We start from the raw sequence: 20642 nt of genomic DNA on the forward strand, positions 1-20642 counted from the left end.
TTAAAATGCTAATTTGTCGATATCTTTTCACAATTTCTGGGTCTTGAGCTGTGGCCAGAAAGGCCTTTAGTATCATGAAATTATTTATCTGTTTGAAAGTTATTCTAGTTTAATATATGAACTACATTATATTATAATATATTATAAGACCATACAAGAATTGATGCTTTTGAGTTATGGTATTAGAGGAGAATATTGAAAGTGCCATGGGCTGCCAAAAGAACCAATAGATCCATTTTGGAAGAAGTGTAACCAGAGAGTGCTCCTTGGAGGCCAAGATGGCCAAACTTCATCTCTCATACTTTGGACATATTGTCAGGAGGGATCAGTCGCTGGAGAAGGATATCATGTTTGGTAAGGTGGAAGGTCAGAGCTAAAGAGGAGGACCCCCAACGAGATGGATTGGCCAAGTGGCAGCATCGATGGACTTAATCGTGGAAACAGTAGTGAGGTTGGCCCAGGATCGGGCAGTGTTTTGTTCTGCTGTATATAAGGTCGCTGTGAGTCCGTACTGACTCGATGGCACCTAACAACAACAAATATTAGCTATGGAATTTACTTACTTCTTTTTCCAGAGGACTACCTATTGCCCTCGGAGTCCTGTTATGGCACTGTCGGTTAATGCGCCAGACTGTAAAGCTGTTTGGACCACAAGGTCAGTGGTTCAAGCTCACCAGCTGCTCCTTGGAAACCCTGTACAGGGTCACTATGGGTAGGAACTGACTTGAAGGCACTTCACAACAACACAACAACATATTGCCTTAATACACTTATTCAATTCAAGCCATTTTTTCTTCCATTGCTTGGAGATGCTACCTTTAACTTGTATTAAATTTCTGCCTTTATTTGTGTCTGTTTCTTTCTTTTCTTCTATTATATTAATTTGTCTCTTTATTCATATATACAAATCAGGTCGTTTTAGATTAGAAGACTTTATAACATTTTATTAACTGATAATCCCAGCCCCTCTCAGTTTTCATCATTTTCAAGGTTTTCCTGAGAAGATTTTTCTTATTTGTTCATTTTTCCCATTATGAACTGTAGGAACAACTTGCCTTTTTAAAAGAACAAAACAAACAATCAAAACCCTTTCTGGTATTTTTACTGAATTCCTGTTACGTTATTAAATTTATGTAAAGCACTTTCATGACATTAGCTGTCCTAATGAAACCGAAATTTTAAAACAAATTATATAATTATGCATGTTCAGTCTTCATTTGTGCCTTTGAGTGTGTATTGAAATTTTCTTCATAAAGGACTTAGATATTTCATGTCAATTTTTATGTGAGGTGCAATAATAAAAGAAGCTCTGGTAATGTAGTGGTTACGAGTTGTGCTGCTAACCTCAAGGTCAGCAGTTTGAAACTACCAACCATTCTTTGGGCTAAAATGAGCCTTTCTGCTCCCATTAAGATTTATAGCCTCAGAAACCCTATGCAGGGTTGCTTAGGAATCGAACTGACTCCATGGCGCAGTCACCACCATCATAATAAATGAAGATTTTTTTCATTATATGTTGTTGTTGTTAAGTGCAGTCAAGTCGGTTCCGACCCATAGCGACCCTGTACAGGGTTTGTTGTTGTTGTTGTTGTTATGTGCCGTGGAGTCGGAACCGACCCATAGCGACCCTGTACAGGGTTTGTTGTTGTTGTTGTTGTTATGTGCCGTGGAGTCGGAACCGACCCATAGCGACCCTGTACAGGGTTTCCGAGGGTGTAAATCTTTACGGGAGTAGAAAGCCTCATCTTTCTCCCGCGGAGCAGCTGGTAGTTTCAAACTGCTGACCTTGCGGTTCACAGCCCGAGTCGTAACCACTACGCTACCAGAGCTCCCTTGTACAGGATTTCCGAGGCTGTAAATCTTTACGGGAGCAGAAAGCCTCATCTTTCTCCCATGGAGCAGCTGGTAGTTTCGAACCGCTGACCTTAAGGTTGGCAGCCGGATTCGTAACCACTATGCTACCAGAGGTCCTTGTATCTTCTAGCTTGTTATTATTCTTATTTACAGAATTTAATTGCATGGTGCATCTTTTTAATATAAAAGTTGAAAAGGCTTTTTCTTGGTCTGTATTTGGCTACTATGCTTTGAGCATGACATCAGGAGGAACTAGTTCCTGGAAAAGGACATCAAACTTGGTAAAGTAGAGGGGAAGAAAGAAAAAACAAAAAATAGGAAGACGTTCAATGAGATGTATTGACACAGTGGCTACAACAGTGGTCTCAAACATCACAACGGTTGTGAAGGTGGTGCAGGCCTGGGTAGTTTCAGTCTATTGTACATACAGAGTTGTTATGAGTCAGAACTGACTCAACAGAAACTAACATGTATGTTTTCCTGTATGATTTTATTTTTAACTTGTCTGCAATGATTCTTTTTAAGTAGGTTCCTTTTTCACAATGTACAGTAGAACTTTGATTTTTATCCCTTCTCATGTTCATTTTCATTCATTGCGAGATTTAATATTATTTGCATGTACTTACTTCTGAGATCTGATAGTCTTTTATTCTATTTTGTTGGGTTCTGTTTTATACTTATTAAAAAAGCTTCCTTTATATTATATATTTTTTTTTAAGTTGCTTATTATGTAGACTGTTTACTTTGCTGTCTTTGTGTGTACATAGATCCAGTGTTTACCTTTAAAGTTATCACTCCATACCCTAACCACCTACTGCCATTAAGTTAAGGCTGTTGTTGTTAAGTGCAGTCAAGTCAGTGCCAACTGATAGCAACTCTGTTCTCTGGTCTGTAATAAAGCTAGAGTCCTTTCTGTCTCTTCTCTTTATTTATCCTTCCTCTCTTCCACCTTCCTCTTTTTATCAGTGATATTCTATTCATTAATATTTCTCTATGTACTGTTAAAGTGTTTATATTTCTACCACTTGATATGTGAACTTTAAATGTCATCATTTCAGTCCCAGCTGCAAATGAGGTTTACTTTACAGCAGTAATCAGAGATTAATATAAATGTTCCTGTGTCACCTTTCCCTAGGACACAGTGTGCCCTTAGAATTCTGTAGAACCTCTACATTTTTATTTGGTTCTACTGTTCATTGTTTGCTTACTTATTCTTTCATCTGGGGTTAGAATTATGTACATGCAGGTAATTGTTTACCTGCGTTCAGTATCTATATTTTTCCTTAATTTCTTTTAAACTTTTTTTCTTATTTCCATTTCATTTTGTTTCATGCAGTTTATTTTCTCTTCTGACACTTGCACTTTCATCTCTTTAAAAATTTTTTTCCTCCTGTTTTCCCCAATTTTCCCAGATCACATTTCTGTTTCCAGGACTGTCAATTAATAAAAGCTTTCTATGCATGTGGGCTAGCTTCATTATCATTAGCAAGTTGGTTTGGCTGGCCCTTTCTGAGGTCTCCAATTGCCAGTCTTCTCACCATTGTCTGTGCTTCTTCTCTTCTTCACCCAACTTATACCTGGTAATCAGTTATTTTGGGCATCCTTTTAGAAATTTTGTAACATATGTATCTGTTCCTTTTGTGTAATTTGTAACATGAAAAAAGAAGAGACATATTCAGATTTTTATAATCACATTGTTAGTGGAAGTCTTGTTTACTTTATTTTGCAATATAATTATTTCATAGTGGCTAGGATGATATTTTTGGAGTCCTGGTGTGACACTGTAGTGAAAGTATTAGACTGCTAAACACAAAGTTGGCAGTTCAAACCCACCAGATACTTCTTGGAAACACAATACAGGATCATTATGAGTCAGAACGACTTGACTTGACAGCACTTAACCACAACAACAGAATATTTTAGGATTCGTGATGTGGTGCTAAAGGATAAGCATTGGACTGCTAACCACAAGGTTGACAGTTCAAACCGATCATCTGCTCCTTGGGAACCCTGGGCAGGGTCACAATGAGTCGAGACGCTATACAGGGTCATTAAGAGTCAGAACTGACTCTACATCCCCAAACAACAACAACAACAACAACAAGGATGAAATTTAAAATATCAATAGCATTTTTGAAATAACTCTTCCCTCAGATTGCTTCTCAAACACATTTCCTTACTTTTTGGACTTTTTTTTTTTACTTCTTTCTAAATGTATCTTTATAATAACGATGCTCTTCAGAATTCTGATCTAGACCCACCCTCTTTCCATTATTTCATTTCTTTGACATTCGTAAGTATTCCTATAATTTCAGTGAGCCACCATATGCTGATAGCTTACATCAGGGCTGCGGAATGTCTGGCCCACAGGCTGCCCACGAAATCATTGGGTCCGGCCCTGGCAAGGCAACCACAGTTCCAGCCATCACATTTGTTGTTGTTGTCGTTGTCGGGTGCCATCGCATTAGGGGTGAGTTAATTAAATGTTCGACCAAATGTAGCAGGCTAATTTCTACACTGATAATTTTGTATGGCTTGAAAATGAAGTTATAAATTTTGACAGAAAAAATTTCCCCAACCTTGACATGTATATCTTTAGTAGAAGACTCTTCCCTGAACTTGTAGCTATACATACTTCTGTCTACTGACTATCTGTTCTTGAACATCTTTGTGGTACCCCAGCCTGGACTTTTTCTCTGGTCTCTTCCTCCTTTTCTGTTCCCCTTTTCAATAAATGCCACAAGTCTCTACTCACTTGTTTATTCCAGAATTCTGGATATCATTAGTGCCTCTTCCTCCTAATTAAACACACTAATTTCTAGGCTTTATCAGTTGTTTCTTCTAATTATATATTTTAAATTAATCTGCTTATCTTCATCCCCAGCCCACTATTCCAGTACAAGTCATCACTGTCTCCTGTCTGCACTGGCTTGTTTGCCTCCAGTTTTGGTTTCTCTCTTACTTGGTTCCTGCACAGTGATATTTATAAAGCACAAATACTATCACTTTTCTTTACTGCCACAGAGTGACTACTTGGTGTGCTTTCATTAACCCAACCTACATGGCCCTCCATGACTGACTTCTATTTGCTATTTTTTAACTTTCCTTCATTGACAGATTCAAGTATACAGTCACTGTGATTCATAATGTAAAACTTTGCTTTGTACAAATAATCACTATGCATTGAATTGATTTCCACACTCATCTGTCAGTTTGTCATACTGTGGTGGCTTGTGTGTTGCTGTGAAGCTGAAAGCTATGCCATGGGTATTTTCAATACCAGCAGGGTCACCCATGGTAGACAGGTTTCAGATGAGCTTCCGGATGAAGACAGACTAGGAAGAAGGAGAGACAGATTACTTCCGAATAGTTAGTAACTGAAAACCTTATGAATAACTGTTTAATACTGTCAGCACCAGATTACTGAATACTGAAACATGATGAGCACCAGAATATTGTCAGATATAGTGACAGAAGATGAGCCCCCCAGCTTGGAAGGCACTCAAAGTACAGCTGGTAAGAGCTGCCTCCACAAAGTAGAGATGACACGATGACACGAATGGAGTAAAGCCCTCGGGACCTTCATTTGCTGATGGGGCACAACGTAAAATGAAGAGCAATAGCTGTAAACAGACATTAATAATAGAATGTACGAAGTATGAATCTAGGAAAATTGGAAACTGTCAAAAATAAAATGGAATGTATAAAAACATTGATATCCTAGGCATTAGTGAGCTGAAATGGCCATTTTGAATCTGACAATCACATGGTTTACTATGCTGGAAATGACAAGTTGAAGAGATGTGGCATCATATTATCATCAAAAGGAAAATATTGAAAGTACCATGGACTTCCAAAAGAACAAATAGATCTGTGTTGGAAGAAGTACAGCCAGAGTGCTCTTTGGAAGCCAGAATGGCCAGAACTTCGTCTCATACTTCGGACATATTGTCAGGAGGGACCAGTCACTGGAGGAGGATATCATGTTTAGTAAAGTGGAGGGAGGGTTGGAGGAAAAGGGGTAGACCCCCAGAGAGGTGGATGGGCAGAGTAGCAGTGGCAATGGGCTCAGGTATAGCAATGATTGTGAAGTTGGCCCAGAACTGGGCAATGTGTTCTGTTGTGCATAGGGTCGCTATGAATTGGTACCAACTCAACGGCACCTAACAACAACAACAACAACATTGAATTGATTTACTGAATTTACGTTTTTAAAAGTTTTGTCAATATATTTTCTTTTAAAATGATCTTAGGCACTTGGAGATAATAGATAAAAAAAGAACACTGTTCTTTGTTGTATGTTGTTTCAGTCATTCCAAGGAGTAACACTGGCAGTCCTAATATTTGGGAAGAGATTATCTAACAGAAACTAGAACAAAAATTATGATTACCATGTTCAGTCTGATTTATTTGTCTCTCTTTATAAATATATTATATATTTATAAAGATATATATATTTTATAAGGAGCTCTGGTAGCATAGTGATTGTGAATTTGGGCTCCTAACCTCAAGGTCAGCAGTTCAAAACTACCAGCTATTCCGCAGGAAAAAGATGAGGCTTTCTGCTTCCATAAAGATTGAAATCCTTGGAAACCCTGTACAGGGTCACTATGAGTCAAAAGACTCCATGGCACATAATCACCACCGCCAGATACATTAGGATTTACATGTGTGATGTTCACTTGGAGACCTGGTGTGGCACTGTGGTTTAATGCGCTGGATTGCAAACTTGGCTTGATTTGCAAGGTCTGTGGTTCAAGCTCACCAGCTGGTCCTTGGAAACCCTATACAGGGTCACCATGGGTTGGAACCAACTCAATGGTACTTAATAACAACAACAATGTTAAGTCAGTTCCAACTCCTAGTAACACTCCTGTGCCAGCCTCACAATTCCTGTGTGTTTGAGCTCATTGTTGCAGCCTCTGTATCAGCCCGTGTCTTTGAGGGCTGAAAACATTAGATACATCAAATACTAAAAGCTGGGTGAATTTGAGAAGTTCAAGAATTATGTACTAAAGTACATCTATATTTTCACTGTTTACTAATTATAAACATGGATACTCTCAGTGTTTACTTCCAAATTCTTAATATCAACTATAAAAAGTAATACAAGCAAGTTGGAAGAAGCAGAATAAACACTTAACACATTTTATTGTTTGTACATATCTCTAGTTAACCAGCATGCTAAAAGTATAAGTGAGGTATTTATTTTTGACATCAGAAACAATACAAGATGTGGATGAATATATTACAAGGTAAGGGGAAACTATGGAAACCAGTCTGATTTTTTTCCCTTCTGTGCAAGAGTGGGCATGCAAATGGTGAAGTAAAAACAAGATTACTTATAGTGAAGACAAAACAAAAATTTAACAAGTAAGTCTCTGCATGGCGTTGTAAAACATATTTAGAGCTTTGAGATGAACTAAAAGAGCTAAATTTTTGACCAATCTATAAAGCAGGGGCCAGTAAGGAGCTCTGGTAGCGTAGTGGTTACGAATCGGGCTGCAAACCACAAAGTCAGCAGTTCAAAACTACCAGCTGTTCCGCGGGAGAAAGATGAGGCTTTCTGCTCCCGTAAAGATTTACAGCCTTGGAAACCCTGTACAGGGTCGCTATGAGTCGGAACCGATTCCACAGCACATAACAACAACAACAACAAGTTTTCAGCAGGTAAGATTTTTTTTACAAGTAAGAACCTCCTACCCCTGCAAAACCCTATACAGGGGCGCTATGAGTCAGAACCAACTTGATAGCAGTTAACAACAACAACCCTTGTAAAGACTGTATTTTGCTTGGATCAGCCATCAACACTCACGGAAGCACAGTTAAGAAATCAAATGGCATATTGCATTAGGCACAAGACCTCTTTAAAGTGATCAAGAGCAAAGATGTCAGCTTGAGGGCTAAGGTTCACCTGACTCATACCATGGTATTTTCAGTAACGTCATATGCATGTGAAAGTTAAACAGTTGATGCATTTGAGTTATGGGATTTGGAGGAAAAGGATTTCTGTGTGTTGCTGTAGGATCAGCACTATACTGCAGAACCCAAGGTCGGCAGTTCAAACCCACCAACTGCTCCTCAGAAACCCTCTACAGGATCGCTATGAGTCAGAATTGACTCAACAGCACTTAACAACAACAACAACATTGGAGGAGAATATTAAAAGTACCATAGACCATTAAAAGAAAATCAAATCTGTGTTGGAAGAAGTACAGCCAGAATGTTCCTTAGAAGCTAGGGTGGCCAGACTTCATCTCTCAAACTTTGGTCATATTATCAGGAAGGACCAGTGCCTGAAAAGGGACAACATGTTTGGTAAAGTAGAGAGTCAGCAAAAAAGAGAAAGACCCCCTACTAGTTGGATTGGCACAGTGGCAACTGCAGTGGGCTCAAATGTAGCAACGATTGTGAGGTTGGCACAGTACCAGGAAGTGTTTTGTTCTGTTGTGCATAAGATTGCTATGAGTCGATACCAACTTCATGGTACATAACACCAATCCTTGTAACATTGTCTGCATTTTATCTTAAGAGAATATACAGTTCCATTCCTTGTAGAATTAGTCTGCAAGGCCCCTGTGCCTCTGTGACAGAAATACGTTCCTAGAAAACTGTTTATGCTGCAAACCTATACGTACACACCTGTCTCCCTTTTAGGCTGTGAGTTCCTCAGGTAAAGGCGTGATGACTCCTTCATTTGGTGTCTACAGAGATGCTTAGGAGGCACTCGATACTTTTGTGTGAATGGTAAATGGAAATGCCTTTACCACACCACTATGGCTTCCATTTCAAACATTCCAACCCTAGCTGATCTTTAAGACACCATAAAACTACCATGTTTACTGTGGTTTTCAAAATACAGTGCTTCTGGGCTTTTAAATCTGAACAAATATTCTTGACATACAAATTTTTAAAGTAATGACACAGATTTAGCATCCTTTTTGCAGTGGAAAACTTGTTTGGAATTTACTTCATTATTTTTCCCTCTTGCAAAAGTGCATCTCGTAGGATCAGCTGTTTATCTCTGAAGGAATGCTGATTTCTGACTGAACATTCTGGCTATATAGTACATTATCATCAAGTTCTTCTGTTTTTCTTTCTCTTATTTGTAGGACTTGAAAATAGATTGATTTTGGTTTCCTTTCTTACAAATTCTGTCCCACCAGTCTTTCCAGCAGTTGCTGTTTTGTCTTCTTGTCAGACTTTGGCTTCTTATAAATGTATTCAATGTCTAGAAATGAAAGCAACCCACCATTACTGACTGTTTAAATATATGCCCTCTTTTCTGCTTTCCCAAGGGCAGCACTTTGCTCAGTTGGACATATGGATTTTCTGGAAGCCTTCATGAGGTAAAACCTCACTAGTTCTCATGGCTGCATCTTGGGCTTTCTACTTCTTGATGAACATTATGTACAACTTCTTGGAAATATCTTTCTGCTCTTCACTGAAAGAGCAGTGCACATCAACCCATTCATCACCCATCCTCCTCCTCACTGAAATGGGCATGTTCCCATCTGTCTTCATGAGTTGCTTCCTCTGTCTCTGTTTCTAGAATTTCTGCTCCTGAATGTAAGCTTTACCATCTAATTCTCCATATTCTTGTACTCCTACTTTTATTAAGGCTTCCATCATCTTATTCTGGAATTTCTTGAGTAACGTCTAAGGATTCAGTATTTGGAAGACCTGGATCAAAATTCTAGCATATATCACTACAATATTATCTTTGTGTGTTTTATATTGGGCCAGTTCTTTTTAGAGTTTCTTCCATTATGGCTGGAGGACATCAAGCTGTTTTCTCTTTTATGGCACTGATTCCTACTGTCAAACTTTTCCAGAGTTCTTGTCACTAGCAAAATTGTTGGCCACAGTCAGAAGCAATGACTAAATGATTTCTGGGGATGCAAGGTGAAGAAATGCTTGTGCAGCAAACAAAAAGATCTTTGTTTCTTCGTTTTGGTGGTGATGCAGAAACCTTTGAACAAAGAACAGAAGAAGAAAGACTGGTGAATTCCTACCAGTCTGGAGATAATGTAATGACGATCATTTCCACTTCAAATCTCTCCTTAGAGTTCACCTGGCTGTTTTAGTAATTTCTCTGCAAAATCTTGCAGATCATGAATCCAGTGAGTATCTGAAAAGTTATATATTCCTGTTCTTTTAAATTTCTTCTTTTGTTTCTTGAATACTTCCATAGCCTTTCCCAATTTTTCCTTATATTCGGAAATTTTCTTCTCTGTCTCATACTCTCACTGTTGGTCCTTCACCTAGGATTCTGAGTTGCTGTCCTGTTTTTCCTCTTCATCGTTCCCTAGGAAGAACGCCAAAGCAGCAACGAATATCTTGGTAACCTTATAGAAATAGGACGTTGTGATAAAATCGACAGTTCTGGCATCTTCCAGAAGTTTCTTCTGTAGAGTTCAATCATTCCATTCAAAGATAACCTTAGTTGAAATCACATTGCTGTCTCTTAACATGTTGTGCAGGCAATTTTGCTGTACTATATTCACTGTAGAACCCTGATACTGTAATAGTTACATGTTGGACTGCTAACCCAAGGTCAACAGTTCCAATCCACCAACCACCCAGGAAACATTGATGGTCTCAGCAACCCTGTACTGGGCCGCTATGAGTTAAAACTCACTGGACAGCACACAGTAACAGCAGCAGTATCTCCACTTTACTGGTCTTGCATTTTGCATTTATGTTATTGACGTCAGTCACACTGTTGTTGTTGTTGTTGTCAGGCGCCATCAAGTCGGAACCGACTCATAGCGACCCCATGCACAGCAGAACGAAACAATGCTCGATCCTGGGCCAACCTCACCACCGCTGCCACCCCCTAGTCCATCAATGATGCCACCTGGCCGATCCATCTCATTGGTGGTCTTCCTCTTTTTCTCTGACCCTCCACCCTACCCAGCATGACATCCTTTTCCAATGATTGTTTCCTCCGGACTACATGTCCAAAGTAGGAGAGACGAAGCTTAGCCATCCTGGCCTCCAAGGAGCACTCTGGCTGCACTTCTTCCAAAACAGATCTATTGGTTCTTTTGGCAGTCCATGGCACCCTCAGTATTCTCCTCCAACACCACAACTCAAAGGCATCAATTCTTCTACGATCCTCCTTATTCACTGTCCAGCTTTCGCATCCATATCAGGCTATTGAAAACACAATGGCCTGGGTCAGGCGCACCCTAGTCCTCAAGCTGACATCTCTGCTCTTCAATACTTTAAAAATTCAGTCACACTATGAATGTATAAATGCTTTTCTAGAAGATTATCATGGCAACACAGTTCAAAGAGGAGCTCTTGAAAACTTGATGGGTTGATGAAATTCTTATTTCTCAGCAAGATCGAAGCTTTTCAGAGTGTCAACCAAAGATCAAGATCCAAGATGGTGCAATTATAGGAGAGTGGATCTTTCAGGTCCTGAGGAAAGTTACTTAGATGTTTCTTAGACGACCAGTCTGTGCCGTAGGCATCTCTGCTGGATGTATTTGGTTGTAATTTGAAAATCTCCACATTGGATTTGTAGACTGCTGTGAAAACTCTTCATTGGAGGATGGAGGGTCCTGATTGATAAGATTCTGTAACTGCGGAAGGTTACTGAATAGCTTGGTGTTGGTCTGCTGGATATGTTGACTCAGAAAATTCATACATCAGGCAGCCCCTGACTTGTCTTGGCAACAGCTTAGAAGAGTGATTCCTAGGTAAATTGTAAGGTGTCAAGAAAGAATGCCTCCAACATTATCAGGGTTTTTTGGGGGGGTTTTCTTTAGAAACAACTTTCTATTGTGATTTAGGTGCAAATCTACAGAGCAACTTGATTTCTCATTCAACAATTCATGCACATTTTGTCTTGTGGCATTGACTGCATTCCCCACAATGTCACAGCAGTCTTCTCACTTCCTCTCCGGACTTACCTTTTTTTTTTTTTAAGTTTTAATTGTGGATTGAGTGAAAGTTTACAGGGCATATCATCAATTTTACACTCAACAAATCGTACACCTTGTTTCATTACAATGATTATAATCCCCTCCATGTACCATGGAGCTCTGGTAGCATAGTGGTTACAAATCGGGCTGTGAAACTTAAGGTCAACAGTTCGAAACTACCAGCTGTTCCATGGGAGAAAGATGGGGCTTTTTGCACAATTAAAGATTTACAGCCTCAGAAACCCTGTAAATGGTCACTATGAGTTGGTCCCAACTCCACGGCACATAACTACCACCACCACCATGTACCATCAGTTAACTGTATTTCTGTCTATTCACTTTAGCTTTTTTTCCCTAAACACTCAGGCATATATAATTTACATCACCAAAGGGCACCTTCTGCAAGTCTGCCTCCTGGCTGACAGCTTTCAGTCCCTCACTTTCCATGAATCTAGTGTCCTCAGCTATTCCCTCTCTCCATGTCCCCAGCTCTGCCTCCATCTCTGATATCGCTGCTTCTCTGGATAAGGTCCCACATTCTGCTTGTGCTCTTATCACTTGATGTTCCTAGGGTCCTTTGTTTCTGGACTATAAGATTAACTACTCCTCCGTTTTTATTATAAAACTTCTACCTTTACAATTGTGACAGTTCCAATTAGTCATGATAATTATTACTCACTATTGAAATTGTAAGAATCTTATCCCCATATCTTTTAACCAGAATCATCTAGACAAGATGAAAACTCTTCAGTGTGGACTCTTTCTTCACCACCACACTCTTGAAACCTTGTAAGCCAGTCACTTCATGCTTCCATCACCCCCTCATTTTAAGCAGTCAGTATCTAAGTTGCCCGTCCCTGTCTACCCTGTGTACAGATAGGATAACATTGATACTTGATGTGAAGACTCCTTCCCTCTCTGTTGGTATTTAGCATTACTACCTCAATGAATATAGGTCAAGTTCATCAAATTGTAACAATTTACTTTCATTTCCTTTATAAAAAATTGTTTTGTTTTTGTTTTTTTTTTTAATCTTCCCTTAGTCAAGTTTTGATCATCTAACCATTATAGATAGATCAAATGGGTACTATCTGCAAGTTTGGGTGTTCTTGTGTGTCTCCCCTCACTTCATATCAGCTGGATGCTTCACTCTCAGCTCTAGCCCTCTGTGGCTATGTCCTTGTCCAGGGGCTCACTTGTCCCCAGGTCTCACCACACTTTGGACCAACCAGTCCTTCCTCTTTTCTCTCTTACCTTCAGGTCAATGGGGAGTCTCTGGAACATGGTTGAACTCAGCCCATTTCTTCATTGCTGCCTTTCTCCCTCTTCCACTCATCAGTAGACCAATGTGGTTGCTAGCAGGACTACATGCCTGCTCATGTGTTCCTTTGAATTTCAGTCTTAGTGGGGGTTTGTCCTGAAGGAACTTGATTGTTTGCCTTGATGGCTTCCTAGTGTTCAGCTTGCTTATTCTTGTAGTAGCCAGGCATACTGACATTTTTGTTTTACATTTTTCCTGATGATCTCTCCTTGAAGATATATCTTCTGTCATTAGTTTGTATTTTACAATGGCAATTATTACATTATTTTTTTCTTTCAGGTTTTCAGCACTCTTGAGATCATATATGATCTAGTTTAAACAAAACTTTAAGATGTGTTACAATCTTTTAACTGAAATGACATCATCTAAAAATGGTGATGTTATTTTGCCTTTGTGATTTATAACTGAGGACCACTGACTATTATTCCCCTGTATGACTCTGGAAGGTTTTTTATGTAAGAAAAAATATTTCAAGATCCCTTCCTTAAGAACAAGTTCACCTTGCCTTATTTAGAGGGACGTTTACTGTCAGTGAGAGGCAATCCCTGAGGTGCGTCTTAGGAACAGTTCAGAGTAACAGAACAGAGAAGATGCTAAAGGGAATCTTTGGTATCTCTCCTTCCATTCTCTCTCCCATTTTTTCCTTCCCTCTTTTCCATCATTCCTCCTTTCTTTCCCTGCCATCACTCTCCTGTCTATGGGAAGATAAACTTTTAGATCTGCCTTTAAAATCTGTTCACTTTAATTCATATCCACAGTGTGATTTCTTTTGTTTTGTCATCTAGGTTTTAAAACTCTTTAGAAATGTTCCAAAAGTAAGAGATTTTGATATTGTATTCGTCTCCCAAATCCTATTTTGGAAAAAAGCAAAGAAAATAGAGCTGGTTTTCTTTGGGAGCACTATATGAGGTAGTCAGCTATCTTATTTATGGAACGAGGAATACATTGTCTATCATCACATCTACTGTGCTATTTTATGAAAATCCACGGGACAAAATTTTTTCTAATTTCAATTCTAGGTAAAGTTGTTCTTCTCTTAAGCAACTGATGTATTGTCGCCTATGGAGTGTATAAATTTTATAAGTGATTTTTCAATCATTTTTGCTATGGCCAAGGTGAAGTTTGGAGACATGTGTGGCCCATTATATCAGCAATATATATATATATATACATACAGAAGGGAACTTTTGAATGGTATTTTATTTTAATATGACTAAATATCATTTCGTTTTACTATGATTTGGAACTGATTTAACAGCACACAACAACGTTGTTGCTTGGGGGAGTGTGGTGGCGCCGAAGGATAAGCACTGGACTGCAAAACACAAGGATGGCAGTTTAAGCCTACCAGGAGCTCTGAGGGAGAAAGAGGAGGCTTTCTGTTTCTGCAAAGACTACAGTCTCAGAAACCCTATACACAGGGTTGCTGACTCAGAACCGACATTGTAGCACGTAACAACAACAACAATTCTTATATCACAACTTTCCTAGTATGTGACTTATTTATTTTTATACCACTTTACATATTACCTTCAAATTCTCCAGTCTCTGCTCATAGGATTTACCCTTTACTTCAATATTAACATACTATAGTGGTGAGAATTCGGCGTGTATGCAATGTAAATTTAAGACACCTTCTTGTCTTCATGGGTATTGACGAGACTGGACGAGGCAGCAATTTCCAATCAGCTGGTAACTGCAAGGTAAGCAGTTGGAGTCTACCCAGGAACTCTGCAGAACAAAAGTCCTCAAAGTCTCCTATCCAGACCAACCCTTATTAAGAAAATAGTGGAAATAAAGAGGTTTTTTAAAAACCCAGTCATTCAAACAAAACGTCTCACTCAAGCTCCTGATAGTTGTCTGGGTTAATAGACAAATAATGACCCAGAAACAAATGAAAGCTTGTGACTTGTCTTCTTTTTTATGTGGAATTTCTCCTCTCATCGTCCTTCAGATTTTTTTTTGGATAAATAACTAAATGGAGGTTAGAAATTTACTGTCCTCTTCCTTCTCTTATAAATCTTTCTCTAAATTGTAGGATCTTTCACATTTGTTCCATGGCTTCTCAGCTTTAAAAGAGGAACAGCCTTAGAAGAAAAAGAAAATAAAATATTGGTCAAAGAAACTGGTTACTTCTTTATATACGGTCAGGTATGTTCAAACCTGAATTCTGCTTTCATTGTAGAATGCTGACTGTTTTGCCCTCATTTCTGACAAAGGTTTTTTGTTTCATTCTTCAGGTTTTATACACGGATAATACCTTTGCAATGGGACACTTAATACAGAGGAAAAAAGTCCACGTCTTTGGGGATGAATTGAGTCTGGTCACTTTGTTCCGATGTATTCAAAATATGCCGGAAACACTACCCAATAATTCCTGTTATTCAGCTGGTAAATAATGGGGTGCAGACCTGCTTATTGTGAGATGCAGCAACAGTGAACTGATGATCTCAGCTTTACAATATGAAAGGAAAGGACAGCGCATTGACATACAAATAGATGAAAATACCGTCCTCAATATACTGTGTTTTTTATTATCTCAAGTGATAAGCTAGCTCCTTTTTACTGCATCAGAAAAAAACCCCAACACATTACTAATGGCTTTATTAATTTTATGTCAATTTGGAAAAGACAGTAACTTTGTATTTTCTCTCTATTTAAGCACTGAGAAAATTTATATATATATATATATATATACTTTTTGAAATTACAATAAAAATCTTTTATTTAGGTTTGGTCAGTACAGGTTAGATATATTTGAGTCACAAAGCAATATGCATTAGAAGATACAACAGTTCATAAAAGCTGAGCAACTATGCACACAATCTCATAAACATTCAGTCATTTAAAGAGCAAATGCACAGATGTATGGTGGGAAAAACTATATGTAACACTGAAACTACTAGAGAACTTTCTCAACAAGTCCAACTTTTACTGATAAAACTACTGTATGGGCAAACTTGGCATCTATAGATATATTTATCAACATGAATTAACAACAAAAATAACAATAGCATAATCACAGAGTACCGGACACTATTTTATGTACTTTACATACACTGGCTCATTTATCTTTTTCATACATCTGATGTAAAGTGTGAGGCATAGAGAGCTAATACAACTTAGCTCTCTACTACTAGCTACTAAGTTTTAAAACTCAGTTCAAAGTAGCCAGTCTGGTTCCATAGAATCAGCAATATAACTCCTTTTCATGCTGTAGAAGAAATGCCCTTGTCTCAATTTAGGGACCAGGACAAGTGGCAGAATTGTTTCCCAAAACTCCTTCACCTATGTGACATCTGATGTCAATGGGCACCAGGCAAGTGAATTCCGGATGTGAAAATGTAGGGACAACGACGTAAAATTCTGCACCAGTGAAGGAAGACAGAGGGAAAGAGAATGAGTGGGCCTCTTTCATTCCAGGGCTTTTTTCAGTCATAACTGCCACTTAGTTCCTGGGTGGTGAATGAGATCAAGCCCTTAGCTACTAACCCAAAGATTGGTGGTTTAAGTCCCATCCCCCAGAAGTATGTTGGAATAAAGACCAGGTAATCTCCGTTTGAAAAATCAGACATTGGAAACCCTGTGGAGCATAGTTCTACCCTGACCCACATGGGCTTTCTGTGAGGCGTTCAACTTGATGAAAACTGGTTTGGTTTTATTTTTTCATTCTTCATTTTAAATAATTTACCTCAAACTCATTTGTTCCCTGTGGTGGTTTTTACCTAGCATTCCAGAACTCTGCAGGATGTCTTCAGACATCCTTGAAGAGCAGTGCGCGGCACAATGCTGGTGACTTGTCCGCTTCGCTGACTTTTACAGACAATTACATAATAACTAGCCTTAGAAAGAAGGAACAAAGTTCATAATAATTGAGGGAATATCATTTGTGCCTGTGCAGCAAAAACAGGACTTTGAAGTGGGTAATGAGGAAGTCGATTAAAGTAGAATTCCCTACTTTACATAAGCAATTCTATTTTCATGGACCCAGTGGCGACCAGTATTTTGAAACTCCATAGTAATTACAAATGGTGAGGCGAGTTCAGTGTAGTCATTGTTTTTATTAATTACTAGTTAGTGCTTTAAAACTAATGCTCCTTAAAATTGTCTAATGATCTCCTTTCACATACTTATTTCAATTAGTTTGCCAAGTTTCCTAGGTGTCTTACAATTTAAGAATAATTAGCTTGCTTTGAAAGATATGTCACAATGCAAATAAATTAGTGGAATACAGGTATGGTCCTGTAGGATAAGCACTGGACTGCTAGCTGCAAGGTCTTTCGTTCAAGCTCACCATCTGCTCCTTGGAAATGCTGCGCAGGGTTGCTATGAATGAGAACCAACTCGACAGCATTTAACAACAACAACAACTAAATTAGCATTAGTTATGAGAAACATTCACTAGGAAGTTTATGGCATTTAACAACAGTGCGTAAAATGGTTTTAAACCATTAAATGCAGACATTAATATATGAATGGATAAAGTGCTTTCCTTTTAACCTGGAGATTAATAATGGCTATCTTAAGAACCTAGGTATACATATTATGAAGGAACCAAAGCAAAAACTTTCTTATTATCTCATTAATAAATTAAATATAATTTTTGTAGAAAAAAACTATAGCTGATACCATCTGAAAGAGTTCAAATACATGAGTTAATTAATGTTACTTAAAACTCTGAGATCTGTAGGCATTATTAGTGTTATTGTAAAGACTGATATAGTCAATAAATTCCAGTATTTCTTCATTCATTAAAATGCAAAAGAAGATGCTTGGAGACAGGAATGTTTGCCATTGTTTGTCATTGAGCTATCAATGTCTAGCAAAGTATTTAGCACATAGTAAGTGCTCAATAAATCAACATGGACTGGCTGTAGAGCAATTAAACCCGGGTGCTTTACCTTTCAGGAGAGAAAACAGCATGGATTTATGTGTTCATGGAAATAAATTTACACTTTTTTGATGAAACAGTGCAACCACTTCTTAAATTATTTGTAAACAGTATTGGTAAATTCTGCAGCTAGTTATTTGTTAAATTCTTTATTTCTTCTTCTCTTTTCACTTTTCTTTCTTCTTCTGCATATTTCTCTTTTAAAATGGGGTGAAGAATTACTTGATACACTGAATATAGTTCCTGAATTGTGTGTTATGTTTCCGATTCACTGTATTTAGGCAAATGCAGAATCACTGATAATTTTTTAGAACTTAACTACACTTTACTTATGATTATGAAGATAAATTTAGTCATCAAAGGAACATAAATACAAAAGGTTTTAAAATCCGTAAGTCTCCTATTTTCAAACTGAACTCTAGAGAAAAAAACTATATTTAAAATGTGTTATGTTAACAAATAGTATTCTGATTTTTAATTTTTATGGTAGAATATGTGCATGTACATTTCAATTATAATAGGAACTATATAGTACACTTATGTGTGTCTTTCCATTTTTATTTGATGTTATTCTGAAAAGTTTTCCTTGTCAATAAAATTAAGCAAAAATGACCTTTACCTCTATAATATGACATCTCATCAAAGGGCATGCTATTATTTACTAAGCTGTTATTTTTTTAAGTCGAGCACTTGGGTTCTTTGCAGAGTCTTCATTTTATAAATGCTGTTGTTGTGAAGTGCTGTAAAGTCGGTTCTGACTCATAGCAACCCTGCATAGGGTTTCAGAGGAGCAGCTTGTCAGTCTGAACCACTGATATTGTGGCTCCAACCGGCCTTAGAATACAATGCTTATCCTACAGTGCCACACCAGGACTGCATTACATAAGTAGTGGTTGTTGGTTCATGCCATTGAGTCAATTCCGACTTATATCAACCCTATTTAGGGTATCTGAGGAGCCAGCTGGTGGGTTTGAACCACTGACCTTGTGGTTTAAACCAACCTTACAGTAGTGATTACAAATCGGGCTGTGAACCTTAAGGTCAAGCACTTGGAAACTACCAGCCACTTCATGGGAGAAAGATTAGGTTTTCTACTCCCGTCAAGATTTACAGCCTTGGAAACCCTGTACAGGGTGGCTATGGGTAGGAATTGACTCGACAACACTTAACAACAACAACAACAACAGCCCAGTGCTTATCACACAGTGCCACACCAGTAGGCAATAGATAGCATTTATATGTTATAACTCCTTATGCTTATTTCGTGCTGTTATTTGAGTAGTAAAGCCGTAACTGGTTTAGAAATTCATTACTGCACTTTGAACTGGAAATTCATGTGCAAAATGTTTTTCCAAAACAAAATAATTTAGTTTTCTTTTTCCATTTTACAGCCTCTTAAAGTTCTTGTGGATACTTCTTTTCCAGGCATTGCCAAGCTGGAGGAAGGAGATGAACTTCAACTTGCGATACCACGAGAAAATGCTCAGATATCACAGGATGGAGATGGTACATTTTTTGGTGCATTGAAGCTGCTGTGACCTGCTTCTCCTATGTCTCTGGCCGTTTCCTTCCTCTTCTCTGTACCTCTAAGGAGAAAATACTGAACTGGAAATGCCAAAGGAAAAGAAAAACAGCACTCAGTTTTTCTGTGAGCTATTTATTTTGGTTTACTGAAACTAGCCCAAAACAGGAAATTTAACAGACAACCGCAGCCAGAGAATATCATGTGAATTATGAGAAATAGAAAATATTTAAGGAAAGACAGAAATATTTTTCACTACAATGACATATTAAACCACTTAGCCATAACTTCTTATCTTAGAAGAAAGACCTAGTTGAAAGGGGCGATTCTGATTTCTTCAGATGTGGTATTCCATAATTTACTATGTAACTAGTGTCCAGTTTAAAAGAGATAAGACACTTTGTGACATCTCAGAGTTTTCTTCTATTTTATGTTAAGTGCCTTCTTGTGTTTTTTCAGTTAACATTGTGGAAAGTAAAAAAAGAAAAAATATATATAGAATCTTGCATTAAACCCAGAAGCAACTAAAAGTTAAAATGTAAAACAACTAAAGCAAAAATAGGATACAAGTACTATTTAAGTCTTTTCATTTTATTTCAAAGTGTTTATTTTTATACCTAATATTATGTATTCTTGGAGTCCTGGTGTGGCACTGTGGGCTAATGTGTCAGACTGCAGTCATTTGAACTGCAAGATTGGCGGTTCACCTCGCCAGCTGCTCCTTGGAAACCCTATACAGGGTTGCTATGGGTCGGAATCGACTCAACGGCACTTAACAATAACAATTATATCGTCTTGATGGAATTTTCTCAAATATTTTTCACAGGAAGACAAAAACTTCCTGTATACACATAACTTAGGTGCATTTTTTAAAGCCAATTACAATTAACTTCAGAAACCTTTTAGATAGGGAAGCGCTAGTCCATACATAGAGAAAGCAGTAACTGGAAGAAAAATCATTGTAAATGTTCATATATACAAAAATAAAATCTCCAATAGAAGTTAAGAGATACATTTATAATGATATCATATTAGTTCCTATTATTGTTTGTTTTTTCGTTTCAAACTGCTGCTATTGTAGTTCACATTTTCCAGCTTTTAAATAAAGAAACAGCTTTA

General features: G+C 38.0%; 1 protein-coding gene and 1 pseudogene across 2 annotated transcripts in view; one reads left to right on the forward strand and one right to left on the reverse strand.

The window, feature by feature from the left end:
- Positions 1 to 19539, forward strand: part of TNFSF13B (tumor necrosis factor (ligand) superfamily, member 13b) — a 78594-nt gene extending 59055 nt beyond the window's left edge. For both annotated transcript variants that reach the window (XM_006846683.1, XM_006846684.1), the window contains 3 exons: positions 15149 to 15261; positions 15351 to 15501; positions 19427 to 19539. In XM_006846683.1, coding sequence (XP_006846746.1) covers positions 15149 to 15261; positions 15351 to 15501; positions 19427 to 19539 — 377 coding nt within the window. The remainder of the gene's footprint in view (positions 1 to 15148; positions 15262 to 15350; positions 15502 to 19426) is intronic.
- On the reverse strand, positions 8821 to 11510 carry LOC102817727 (annotated as a pseudogene).
- Positions 19540 to 20642: the final 1103 nt, after the last annotated feature.

The sequence above is a fragment of the Chrysochloris asiatica genome, unplaced genomic scaffold (genome assembly GCF_000296735.1).
Source record: "Chrysochloris asiatica unplaced genomic scaffold, ChrAsi1.0 scaffold00029, whole genome shotgun sequence".
NCBI classification, from domain to species: Eukaryota; Metazoa; Chordata; class Mammalia; order Afrosoricida; family Chrysochloridae; genus Chrysochloris; species Chrysochloris asiatica.